The sequence below is a fragment of the Octopus bimaculoides genome, chromosome 5, assembly GCF_001194135.2.
Source record: "Octopus bimaculoides isolate UCB-OBI-ISO-001 chromosome 5, ASM119413v2, whole genome shotgun sequence".
Lineage (NCBI taxonomy): Eukaryota > Metazoa > Mollusca > Cephalopoda > Octopoda > Octopodidae > Octopus > Octopus bimaculoides.
In genome coordinates, this window is record NC_068985.1 from 40288979 (window position 1) to 40303323 (window position 14345).

General features: G+C 33.3%; 1 protein-coding gene across 13 annotated transcripts in view; it reads right to left on the reverse strand.

The window, feature by feature from the left end:
• Nucleotides 1–14345, reverse strand: part of LOC106869124 (sorbin and SH3 domain-containing protein 1) — a 482929-nt gene that overhangs the window by 263742 nt on the left and 204842 nt on the right. For 12 of the 13 annotated variants that reach the window (XM_052968338.1, XM_052968340.1, XM_052968337.1 and 9 more), the window contains 5 exons: nucleotides 12324–12392; nucleotides 9875–9949; nucleotides 9070–9263; nucleotides 7136–7436; nucleotides 2680–2745 (listed from right to left, as the gene is read on the reverse strand). In XM_052968338.1, the coding sequence (XP_052824298.1) occupies nucleotides 2680–2745; nucleotides 7136–7436; nucleotides 9070–9263; nucleotides 9875–9949; nucleotides 12324–12392 (705 nt within the window). The remainder of the gene's footprint in view (nucleotides 1–2679; nucleotides 2746–7135; nucleotides 7437–9069; nucleotides 9264–9874; nucleotides 9950–12323; nucleotides 12393–14345) is intronic. The other variant, XM_052968344.1, reaches the window with a different exon arrangement.

Sequence of the window (14345 nt, forward strand, 5' to 3'; positions counted from 1 at the left end):
TCCTTTGTGAGTACATCATCATCAATGTCATTTTAATAGCTACTTTCAAATACCTACATAGGTCAGATGAGACTTCACTAAGACAGATGTTTCTACAGCTCAATGCTCTTCCTATTGCCAACTCTCACCTGTTTCCAAGTAAGGTAATATATCCCCACAGTCTATTGATCAATGAACAGCTTAAACATACTTTCATGGGAGAATCAAATTTCATTCTAGTAAACCCATAGCAACAGAAAGAGCATCCAGCCGTAAAAATATTGCTCCTGAAATAAGTTCTTGTTCCAACCCACGCTAGCAAGGGAAAATGTGTGTGTGTGTGTGTGTGTGTGTGTGTGTGTGTGTGTGCATGAGTAAAACATATGCACACACATACACCAAAACATTTCGAAATTCTTTGTGGAGTATATAATTCATATTTTAGGTGGAGGATACTTGTCACCAATAAAAAACATCATTATTATTATTTGTATAAATTCAGTGAAAAAAAAAACTTTTACATAAAAAGGAAAAAAAAAGCAAAAGACAAAAAACAGTATGAACAATAATTAATAAATTTTATAAATGCCTTCGGCAAAATAGCATTGAGCAAGCAAAAACAAAAATATAAAGCCAAAAATTACTATTCTCTACAATTGTTTCATATCTGAAATCTCATCAAGGAATTCAACTAAACATACAAGCCAATGAGGGAGCCTCTACATGGTCTATCGACCTACTAGAAATAGCTACAATGCTTTTGGTCTGCTCAGCCAGGGACAATTTGAGGCTAAACAACAACTAAACAAATGATTAACTCTTCCAATACCACTCCACCTAATTCTATGTAACTAATCTGAATAAAACCACTTGTGTTAAAGCGTTGTCTTAATTTTCAGTGGTTGATGAAATAAATACTAGTTTAGCACAGGAGTCAATTAAATAAACTGATTCACTGGCCCCAAATTTATAACCCTGTGTCGAAATTAGAATTACATATAGTAAAGTATCATGGGTCAATTTAATCAACTGTGCCATCCTCCTATAAATTTGTGGCATTGCACCTATCTTAAAAAAATTATCATGATTATTATTATTATTATTATTATTATTATGGTAGTGAACTAGCAGACCCAATAGCACATCAGACAAAATGCTCAGCAGCATTTCTTCAAGCTCTTTATATTCTGAATTCAAATGCTGCCAAGGTTGATTTTGCTTTTCATCTCTTCAGGATTAATAAAGTAAGTACCAACTGAGTATTGGAGTTGATGAAACCAACTAGCTCCTTCCCAAAAAAATTTCAGGCCTTGTGCCTACAACAGAAAGGATTATTATTATCATTATGGAAGGTAGTGGAATAGCAAGAATGATACACTGCCAAACAAAATATTTTGCAGTCCCTAGTTTCCTTTTATACTCTGATTTGAAATATTAAGAGAGCTAGCAGTCAGAACTATCACAAATCACAACCTACTGTCTTATAAATGGAAGAATGTATTGGATAATGTGAACCTGGATATAAAGAATAAGACCAATCATGACAAGAAAGACTTTAATTGTAAAATTTCTCATTCAGTGGTGAGCTGGGGTTAAACAACAACTACATTTTGTTGTTTAGCCCTGAGCAGATATAATTAAAAGCATTACAGCCATGACCATCCTGTCTTTTTGTATATCAGTGATGACATTGTCCAATGCATCCTTCTTCTTTTCCTTTTCAGAGCACAGTAGGGTGTGATATGAAGGAGATTTGGTTGTTATTTTTAGCAGATTGAATGACCAAGAATAGGTTCCCTTGTCAATATTATTGGTACTAAAAGATGCCAGTGTAGCTGAGTTGTTTAGAAGTTCACAATGAAATCATTTGCTTCCAAGTTCAATTCCATTGTGCAGCACTTTGAGCAAATTTTGTTGACTTCTGCAAAAACCTTCCATGTGTGTGGTCTTGTCTGTACTTATTTTTATACATGGAAAGGTGTAAACCAATGTTGCATTTCTTTTTGTCAAAGGTTACTTAACTATTTAATAAAAGAGGTTGTTAATATAAGTACCAGACTGTGATAAGCACTGAAGTCAATATAAATTACTAAAAATCCTTGAAGGTGGTGCCCCAGCATGGCTGTAGGATAATAACTAAAACCAGTAAAAGAGTATTTGTAGTGTTTATACTCATATTTTACATGTCATATTATGATTATTAATCAATGGCAAACAGAATATTAACAACAAGATAAAACTATATTCCAGATTCAGCCAGTGTTTGCTTAAACAAACTGCATAGAAAACAACTTATATCATGAATGACAATTAAACCAATTTATTTCAGGCCTTACAATTTTATTCTCTCATAAAATATCATCACTCATTTGTAGAAGGTCCCAACCAATTGATCTGACTGGTAGCACATGACTAGTACTTATTAATTTTTTTAATACAAAAGTGTGTGCTATCTAATTAGTAGTTGGTGTTCAGATAGTTAATTGTCATAAAAGGATTTCCTTTAGATATGTAAAAAAGAATATGATACACATTCATGATAAATAAAAATATTTTTTTTATAAAGGTCCCATCATATATATATTAGTAGCAGCAACATCCAATTTGAAACTGATAAAAAAAATACATTACAAGGGTTAATTGGCAGTGCAGAACATAACTCATGTCAATTATTAGGTGAAGCTAAACATGAGTCCTTACCCTCAGAAACCATCACAGTTGGTCCTACCACACTAGGTTTGCCCACAGGTGGTAGATTAGATTCATCTGAAAAACCATACATGCATAAAAAAAAAGGAAGGGGTAAAATGAAAATAAAACACAAGAACCAAAGAGAAAAAGAAGAAAAAATTGAATTCATAAATATATTAATAAATAAAATGAATAATGTAATAAAATTTAAAGAAAAAAAAAAGACAGAGAGAAAAACAAAAAAGAAATGACAGCAAAGGTATTTTAACTTTCAGAATGTTTTCTTTGAAAATAAATGTAAATCTGTTTTGGAATTAAATATGATTTAATCAAAAATGAAGTTAATCTATGTTTTTTTTAAGAATTGTATAACAGATATTTTAGAGTTATATTTTAAAAGTCAAATAGACTGATATTAGTTTGAAACAGAATATATCTGATTCTTAAACAATTAATAGGTTAGCAAGAATTATGTAGACTGAGTAATTGTTACAGGAGGTGAACAAAGAAGAAGAAAAGAAATGAGAATGGTTAAGAAAAAGATAGATGAGAAAGAGAAGGTAAAGAATATAAAAGAGAAAGAGAAAATCAGAAGAAAGGAGATATATGAAGAAATGAAGGTATTGAAAAGACAAAGAAAACAAAAGAAAAAGATAGGGAAGAAAATAATGAAAATATCAGGTTAAAAGATAAGAGAAAAAAGAAGACATGAAGAAAGTACAATAAAAGAGATATAAAAACTAATAAGACTAATAAAAAGAAAAAGGGAAAGTAAAAAAAAAAGAATTAGGGAAACAGTTAGTTGGTTGGAGAAATAGAACCTGATCCTGGAACAGTCCAGTTATATTAAAGAATATTAATATATATTATTCCTAGTAACCAACTGATAAATAGTCAGCAAACAAGGTTGGCTATACAAAATCTACAGGTAAGGATTTTAATCCCGGTTGCTATATAAACATACATTAGACTTTGCATATTTCCAGAATAATGAGTACATTGAGTCATGTTTTTGTATAATGAGACAAACTACACTCAAGCACATATATACACATGCACTCACACACAAGGTGTGTATATGCATGTGTATGTGTAATTTTTGTAATTGCCAACCTGGAGATGAAAAGGGTTGGGAAAACAGTGAAGCTAAAGTCTTTTTTTTTCTAGCTATTTATCTATTTATTCATCAACAAATTAATATTTACAGTCCAATGAATACAAATTCCCCAAGATTACTAACTGAGACGTAAACAAATTTAAGCAAAAATGTTTATGGTATACTCAACAAAACCTAACTATTTCTTCACTGGATATCCTCACCCACCCAACTACTGCCAAACCCAAACTGAACAATTTAGTTATGCCTCCTTTGCTTAAATGCTTGTTCTCTCTAATCATTTCCATGAAGCACCATGGGAACATCATCACTCCCAGGCTGCCTCTATAAAACTCCCTACCATACCATATAGTACTATGGAGACGTTGCTACTCTAAGGCTGGCTAGCTTTAGAAAACTAAAATAGTCATTATGAACTTCTTGGTAGTCAAACCCTTCTTGAAACCATAAAAATCATAGAAATATATGACCCCTCAGCCATAGTAATGGCAACCAGTCTAACATATTGAGTACCCTAAACCAAATTATGTGCAGTAAAAATAATGATTGATATTAAGTAGATGGAACTCTTTACTCCATTCACAGAAAGCTTCTGTAGCACCTGTAGTATGATAAAATACTACCACTTCAAGCTCTCAAAAAAACTGTGATGGGAAGGGTAACTCTGTGTGTAATCCACCAACAAAAAAAGAGAAATGAAAGGAGACAATTCATGGTAGAAGGGACTCTAGTTTTGGTGAGACAACTTCTCTAATGCATCCAGTCCACATCATAAAATGATTTGTAAAATTCTCAACAAAAATAATGACATATAGTGCCAGATAGCAAGGTTCTGCAATGAGTGGCAAGATGAATGACTGAGTTGTAACACTGAGTAAGAACTAATGCAGAATGTGACAACACATCCAATCCATGTCAACATGGAAAAACGTGTGTAAAAGTAATGACAATAATGATTTTATGAAACAAACTTTAATCCAGAAGTTTTTATAATCCAGAAGACAGATGCCCAGTGGATGAAAGGTTAAGCTTGTAACTGATAGATCAAGCCCCTTACAAAGACATATTCTGTTTTATTTATTCTTTTGTTTGTTTAAGTCATTGGACTATGACTATGCTAGGGGACCACATTGAAAAATTTAGTAGATCAAATTGACCTCATTGTTTCTATTGATATTTATTCTGCCAGTCTCTTTTTGTCAAAGTGCTAAGTTAAAGAGGAAATAAACAAACCAACACTAATTGTCAAGCAGTAAGAGACAAACACAAAGGCACAAATGCACACAAATATATGATGGACTTCTAAACAATTTCTGTCTATAAAACTCACTCACAAAAAATTAGTTAGCTTGGCTCAACAGCAGAAGACACTCACCCAAAGAGCTGTACAATAGAGCTGAACATGAAACTACATAGTTAGAAAGTGAGCTGAAGAGTGTTGATCTGAAGAATGCAAGTTTGTGCCAATTCATTGAGTCTGTAATGCGTTATGTACAAGGCAACAAGACACTTCAATACTCATTGACTCAGTTCATCAAGCTGTATATGTGTTGTTGTGTAACAACAGTTCATGCCTATCATGAAAAGCATTTTGGACATGACAATACCACATTTTTTCTACTTCAGGGAACTACATTATTTGATGTGTCCTTTTTAAAGATAGTATGGCAAGGTTTGAGGAAGATTTGACTGCTGCTTCTAACAAATTAAGTGACTGCATAAAGGCTTCTTCACTGACTCATAAATGTCACAATCTACTGTAGGCAGAGTGAGATGGGGTAGGACTGCTTATTACATGAATATTTTGTTAAGCAAGCAGAGTTACATTGCATTAGTGTTTCCCTGAGGCTTGGCCTCTGGATCTGTGAGTTTTACAAATTCTGCAGCAAACTCACTGTGGACTCTTTTGGCCTCCACCCATTGTCATACCATTATATTGCTGGCTGCCTTCCCTTTCCAGCTTGAGCAAGAAGGGTTGAATAGAAGGAGTAGTAAAAAGCCAAACAGCATAACAATTTTCCTGTTTTGCAGTGAGAGACCCCACATCTTGAATGACACATGCTGTGACACCTTCTCCAAAACCTGGTGCCAAAAGGACAAAAAGCAAAGTCAACCTTGGTGGTATTTGAACTCAGAACACACCCATTCTTTTATTTTTAACACATTTTCACATATACGGCAACAATGAGGCTATAAGCACTGAACTACTGACATTAAAACCATGCACACCTTGCCACTATGTTGAAGTGATATGCAAAGTAATATTATTCAACTTGTCCTTCACTTGCTTTGGAAGGAAATGTTAAAGTTGGCTACAGTATGTAAAGCATTCAGCTGTGTAAACATTTGTTAAAATATTTCCCATGCTAGCTCCATAAAAATATATTATGCCAATAAGGGTGTGTCATCTGCTCAATGTAACATCTGGAGCTCTCTCTCTCTCTCTACAAATTCTCCTATTGTCTTTTGAAATAGAGGTCATATGTTTTAGATTCAAAATCTTAGATTGTGATAAAGATATTAAACTATGTTAATTAAACAATACTTATTTTTTATAAGTTAAATAATGAAGAAAATAATAAACAAATGGATATTAAATTTTGAAGACTAATGGAAACTAGAATAAAGTTTAATTTATTGATTTTCAACTGAATTGAATGCTTATCACACTGAGAGAAACACAAAGCAAAAGGGAATGATTTTTATTGGGAAAGTTTAGTAGTGTTTAAGTGGGAATGTTTAGTAATGTAAATTTGGGTGTTAAGTAATAGATAATGAAAAAAATCAGATAATATTGCTTTTGTAACACATAGATATGATGAAACCTATTGAATTTTAATAAAACGTTACATTTTAAAAAAGCGTATCATGGTCTTAATCCTTTGCTTTAGTAAAATTCAGCCTTTATTTTATCTGCTCAAATACCATAATTTACTAAATCTAGCTTTACATTACCATTTATAATACCAATGAAAAAAAAAAACAGAATTTAATCTGTATCTTTATAAATCAAAGTCTAGTTTGAATGAAATATCATGGAAAACATCTAGAAAGTTCTAAATAACAGAACCATGCTAGAAAATAGACGACAGGCAAGATGTCAGATTAGCTTTCCCTATAACAGTTGTTCAGGAAAAACATGTAATAAAATACATAAATTCAGCCCATATGAAGCATGCATTTAAGAAATAAGGAAACCTCTGGAAAAAATACATTTGAAAAATTTAAAACAATTTTTTTTTTTTTAGTTTAATGGGGAGAAATAAATTTTTTTAGCGGTGGGGTTAGAGTGGTGATTGAAATTATTTTCATGAACAACATGAAGGAACATATGTGTATGTGCATTACCTCTTCGTTTCTGTAAAAGAATAATATCAGGACTCTGTGTTGGAGGGAGCTTGTGAAGTTTTTCTTCAGATTTGTTAATAATCATTGTTTTGAGACCTTCAGGGGGAGGAGAATAGAGATCTTTAGGAGTTGTAGATGAGAAATCAGTAGAAGCAAGTATGTTGTCAGCAAATGTAACATCTCTTTCAGCAGTCGAAAGTGGTTTATAAGTAAAGGCACTTGTGGGAATTGTTTCTTTAGGAACTGGTTTTCCTTCAGGTTTCCATGCATAAGTGTCTGATGGGCTCAATGTCACTGATTTCTAAAATTAAATAAAATATAAGATCAATATTATGCATTTTTTCCATGTAACAACTGTTATTTTGCTGTAGTACTTTGTCTAATAAATAAAACCTACTAAACTTTATTTCTGATAGCTTTTCTATAAACAGTTGGGTGAGACTGAACCAGATCAGATACAAACTCAACATAATTTAAACTAAGTTATGTTATGATGAAAGAAACTATCTTTCAATCACCTACCCCACCCAAAATCTTATTTCTACTTTTCAAGAAAATGTACCAAATCCTTTAAGCAGATGGTAATTCTAATTCATTGTGATAGATTTGATAAAATTAATATTTCAAATATCAACTTAAAAATAAATATTGATAATTTTTTTGAAAATACAAATATATTACAATCAACTAAGGCCAAAGGTTGGTATTATTATGTGTTATATCAGACAAACATATTCAAGATCTTAAGAGGATAATTTTTTAGACTATTAACCTCTTTCAATTTCCTCTTTGTCATCAAGTGTCTTATGTACCAGCTTACCTGCATGCAAAACTACTGTCATCAAATATCTTATATACAGGCTGGTGTGTGTGTGTGTGTGTGTGTGTGTGTGTGTGTGTGTGTGTGTGTGTGTGTGTGTGTGTGTGTGTGTGTTTATATAAGCAAAGTCACTCATTCATTCAGTCAGACATATATTCCACTTGTATTAGTTAATTTATTGTATTGTCTGCTATTTAGATGAGAAAAATTGGGCATCAGAGAAATCAATTGTTGAGTATAAAAGACTGTACTGGCACAAAAATAGGATGCATATGAAGAGTAACAGTTGAGTAAAGAAGTATCAAGCAAACCAAATAGAAGGAACCTGTGAAAGAGAAAACCTTCACCCTTTTAACGCTTATCAATCTGCTTTGGTCTCCATCTGTGACAAGGTCAACAGTTTCACTGAAATTAACAGTACATCTGGTTAGATCCTCATTTACTTGAGAAATGTCTATCTTCAGCAAAACTCCTCCAGTACAATAAGGTCTTATGTTTTGTGTAGTTTATTTTTTGTGATTCAAAAGAGTGATTAATTGTATATTTGGTTTATTCAAAGCTTTGCTATCTGCAAAGAGACTTTGAACTTTTCTAATAATCAGTTCAATATCTATTTTTCATAGAAAAATAACTCCAGATGCAAATTGGACTTTATGATCATAATAAAAAGAAATTGTAACAAGTGATGAATCAGCATTGTGATGAATCAGACTCATCTAACCAATATCAACAAGACAGGTCAATCTTTTAAACTTCAATGATAAAATAAATGAGAAATAATTAAATCTGCTGGTTTCCTTCAATGCAAAGCAGGATGTATTTCTACAATATAATCCATGAAAAAGAGCAGTATACACAACCTTGCTGAAAAGGCTATAGTATAAGAAGAGATGGGTAACATTACTGCAGCTGATGCTGAGTATGAACTCTTGAAATCCCATGTTGAAAGAAAAAGTTTCAAGTGGAGAGTGGGCATTTCAGATGATATACCTTTAGTGAGAGACAATTGGATAAAAATATAAAGATCTTGAGAGTGCTAAGTTTAAAATTAGTAGGGATGAAAAATTACAATAAAAACTATAGTTTATCGGTAACATTATCAAACCTCACTTACCTGTACATTAGTGGCTGCTTCAGGAACAGGATCAAATTTGGGTTTGATTGATCTGAACTCTTTTTTAATTGTGTTACTAGCCAATGTTTGAGGTTTCCACACAGGAGCTACATCTTTGAATAATGGTTCATCCTTCTTTTCTTCTAACTTCAAAGAAGTCTGAGACTGGAACTGCATTCCAGGTTTCCAAACACCTAAAAAGCAGAAGAAAAAGATCAGGGTCAAAATAATAAAACAAATATGTTTTTAATATATCTGTAGCAGAAGTGATTTATACTGTCGTTATGTGTGAGATGTTTTCATTGTGAATCGTTTAGGCTTAAATACCAGGATATCAGCTCCACGGGCCTTTGCATTCCAGTAGGTCACATGACCTTGTGATTAAGCCAAACTTGTTCATATTGATCAGTTTTCAGCTGTCCAATTGTGTTGGCGCAACAGTTCAGTTTTCCTCACGCGAGAAATTAATCACCAGCTCTGAGAACTTCCTAGTCTCTATAAGACCGACGGCTGCTTCTACACACTACCAAACAGTACATCAATTTTTTTCTACAAGATCAACAGTCCAGCCTGACCTTGAAGTCTCTCACACATCTTTGTTGTAACCTGTAATATTAATTTATTTCATGTATGGCAATCATTGTAAATTATAACGAAGATGGGTAATAAGGAAATGAGAAAATGATATACAACGTGAGATGAAAATGAACTGGTAAGTGATGATTTATTCTCTGTTATAAAATACAATGATTGCCATACATGACATAAATTAATATTGCAGGTGAAAGAGAGAGAGAGAACTTACCTGGAGTTGAAATATTTGCTTTCGCTGATGTTGAACCCACTATATTGTCCTGATAACTGTTGTCTGGAGGTTTGTCTAAGAGTAAAGAAAAATAAGCTTTATATGTAAGTATGTGTGTACTGTATTTGTGTTGTGGTTCATGCGGAAAAAAAGCAATATAGCAATATACCAGTAGTGTATTTAATGTCTGTTAACACTATTGTCTTACATCCATTTTTCCATGCTTGCATTGGTTGGGTAGGTCTCTCCTTCAGTGGTGTCTCTCCGCTTGTCACAGTTCTTTGTCATCTCCTTTATCAAGTTCAGCCTGACATCAAAATTTCCCTACTTCTTCTTTGGTTCTCCTCCATTGCAGGTTCCATCCATTTGTATTATTTAGCACTTTTTAACCAACTGTCACCTCCATATCTATCAAATGTTCATACCAACTCAGTTTTCTCTCTTGCACTACATCTGATTACACTTACACAGCTTTTCTCTCACTCAGTTTTGCTTATCAATTACTTTATTTATTTTATCTGCCAATAATATACCCGTTTCACCATCTCCAGCGCTGTTACTAACCCAGGAGAATTTACATCTGTCATCCTACACACAAACTACTCATATTCTGGTAATTCCATAATCTCTTTAGATCTCGCATCCCTCTTCCTTATTAATAGTATTTGCCTTGAAGTTTTACATCTGAAAGAGAGAAAAGTGTCTAATTGTGTTTGGGTTATTTCATGTCTGTTTCCCACAATTAAAAGGAAAAGTACTGGTGCAGTCATTTGATGAAGGTTGAGGGGTTTTCACACAAAACCAAATGTTCCTACTTTGCCACCCCCACACAATGCTTGGCACTAACATGCTGTTAGCTCTGTACACATCATTAAGGGTTTTCACTGATCTGATCTGTACTTTTGGCATTTTTTACAGGGATGTTGTCAGTAAGGTAAGGGTTGGCAACAAGTATAGTGAAGAATTCCAGCTAGAAGTAGGGGTTCACCAAGGTTCAGTCCTCAGCCGCTCTTATTCATCATAATCCTCCAGGCAATAAATAACAGACGAATTCAAGACAGGCTGCCCCTGGGAGCTCCTCTATGCTGATGACCTTGCTCTAATAAGCTGAGTCACTACTAGAACTAGAGTCAAAGTTTAGGGTGTGGAAGCAAGGTCCTTAGAATCAACTAAGCAAAAACCAAAGTCCTAGTAAGTAGGAAGGCAGACAAATCACAAACCCCTTCAGGTAGATGGCCCTGCTTGATCTGTAGAAAAGGTAGAAACTCCATAAGATGTACCCAGTGTAAGCTATGGACACATAAGAAGAACAGCAATATCAAATGAAATCGAAATCGTAGTCGTGGGCAGTGCCCCTGACTTCCACACGTGCTGGTAGCACTTAAAAAGCACCATTTGAGTGTGGATTGATACTAGTGCCATCTGACTGGCTCCCCATGCTGCTGGCATGTAAAAAGTACCATGCACACGTGGTCGATGCCAGTGCCCTCAAACTGGCTCCTGTGCTGATGGCACGTAAAAAGCACCATCTAAATGTGGTCGTTGCCAGTGGCACGTAAAAAGCACCCACTACACTCTCGGAGTGGTTGGCATTAGGAAGGGCATCCAGCTGTAGAAACATTACCAGATCATACAGTTCTATATTTAAGAAATGAGGAATTATGTACATTATTTACATTTGACGGATATTTGTCCTCATCTTGTTTGTTGTAAACACAACGTTTCAGCTGATATAACCTGTGTTCTCATTCCTAAGGTATTTTTTGATGTTGTTGTTATTATTATTATTATTATTATTATTATTATTATTATTATTATTATTATTATTATTCAGGTCACTGTCTGGAATCGAACTTGGAATCTTGGGGTCTTAACCACTATGCCATATGCCCATAGGAATGAGAACCCAGGTTTGAAATTTCCCCAAGACACCTGATGAAGGTTGGAGGGTATATCAGCTGAAATGTTATGTTAACAACAAACAAGATGAGGACAAATATCTGTCAAGTGTAAATAATGTAAATATTGCCAGATCAGATTGGAGCCTGGTGCAGCCCACTGGCTTGCCAGACCTCAGTCAAACAGTCCAACCCATACCAGCATGGAAAGCAGATGTTAAACGATGATGATGATGATGATGATCCCCTTCTGTTCTGAATTTGATCAGGTTGGTCTGTCATTCTTCAAGCACCAGTGAAACAATAGTACTAATAATACATAAAGAATTGATTTAATTTATTACACTCATCCAATATGCAAATTGACTGATGTAAGAAAGGAATCTTTGCTGCTATGAAAAACATGTACATAAAATGTTATATTTCCATTATATTTCTAACATCTTTTATATGTTTATATATATAATTCTGCAATATTAAAATGGAAATAGTAAAGTAAAACAATTTTTGTTTAATATGTAAAGTAAAAACATGATTAATATATAACTCACCTTTTGTTACAAAATACGAAGATTGAACAGGAGTGGATTCTGAATCACTGTGTACAGCGCGGTGATAAGCTATTTAAATATACAATAATGAGTAATTTATATCAGTAAGATAAATTCTTTTTTTTTTCAGATTAAATTTACGATATAACAGAGCTGAAATGATAGGCAATTAAAATATTAAAATTGTTATCTACAAATTTTTTTTGCAACAGCCAAGGAAATGTTAAAATCATTATATATATACACACATACACACAAATGTAACCAGGAACAATAAACACAAAGTAATAACTGATTGAAGCTTCACCATTCAGCAAAAAGTTTGCTTCCTAACCACATATTTTTATTTGAATACCCATAATAAATGTTACAAGTTATAAATTTGGAAATTTTTGTTATAAAAAAAACCAACAGTAAGTTTAAGAATTACTGCTTGTAACTGTCAGTAAGAATGGAAGGTGTGTGACAAAATTTTCTTCAAATCTTCTTTATTTAAAAGTCAATCTTATTTTAATTATGTATATTCAAATTTTATTTCAAAGTACTGGATTATAAGATTTTTTTTTTCATGTTTCTATTTTATATAAATAATTTTTTGTAGTCGAGTGAGTTTTTAAAAATAAAGATTATTTGCTGATCAAATAGAAATTGTTTGTAAGTTTTTTAAAAAAAACATCGTTAACCAGATGAATTAAACTGCTGAGAGAGAAAACTACATATACAGAGTGAAACTTGAGAACTTACTACTGTTTAGCCCAGGTCAACTCACTAAAAAATGAATGAATATGAATAAATGAATGAACAAATAAATGAACAGATTCAGGTGCTTGAATATGAGGGGGAAGGGAAGGCCTTTTTATAGTAGCTCACCAACCACCTATTGATGTCTAATTGTGAACTGCTTATTCTACCCAGTAGAGTTAGGAAGAAATACTAGTGATATTGTTTTAGCTTGGGACCTTTGGAAATCAGAATGTTGAAAATTGGTCAACTACAGAAATAAAAACATGCAAACAACATTTGTTTGTTTTCAAGTAATCATAATCCAGATGACAGTAATTTTGACATGCTTTTTTACAATGTTTATACACATGGAGTAGTTTTCTTTTGTGCATATGGATAATTTACATATTTGCATACATTGGCACAATTATTTTATGCATACATTGGTACAATTATTTATGGACATATGGAAGGCTTGTCTACCATTAAGCATTCAAATGGCAGTTTTTCCCAATCAGGAACACTGAAACAGAACACTTTTTACATGGAGATAGTAAAAAGAGATTCAAAGTCTTTAGCATTCAGATTACTCTATCAAATGTAATGCTTATTTATTCACATTATTTTGAATTAATCATGCATTACATCACAGCATTGAGATCTCAATGATGTGATACTTTAGTTTAGAATGACAAGGGTAAGAGGCCAGAACCAGTCAGCTTGAGCAAACAGACAGAATATTTGGGCTGGACATGGCCAGTTTAAATGCTAACAGGTTAATGATAACTTTTACCAATAAGTTTGGTATAAATGGTCCTATCGTAGTCCATTGTTCTTAGCAAAGAGAAAAGTCTTCAGTTTCTATACAAAGTTTGAAATAGTTAAAAATTCTCAGTATTTAGTCTGTTTTTATGTTCTGAGTTCAAATTCCGCCAAGGTGGACTTTACCTTTCATCCTTTCGAGGCCAATAAACTAAGCACCAGTTGCGTACTGGGGTCGATATAATCAACTGGCCCACTCCTAGAAAATTCTGGGCCTTGTGCCTAGAGCAGAAAAGAATATTCTTTTACTTGTTTCAGTCACTTTTGGCTGCAGCCATGCTGGAGCACTGCCTTGAAGGATTTTACTTGAGCAAGTCAACCCCAGGACTTTTTTATTTAAAGCCTAGTACTTATTCTATCATTCTCTTTTGCCAAACTGCTAATTTACAGGAACATAAACACACCAACACTGGTTGCCAAGCAGCGATAGGGGGACAAACACAGACACACACACACACACACATATATATATATATA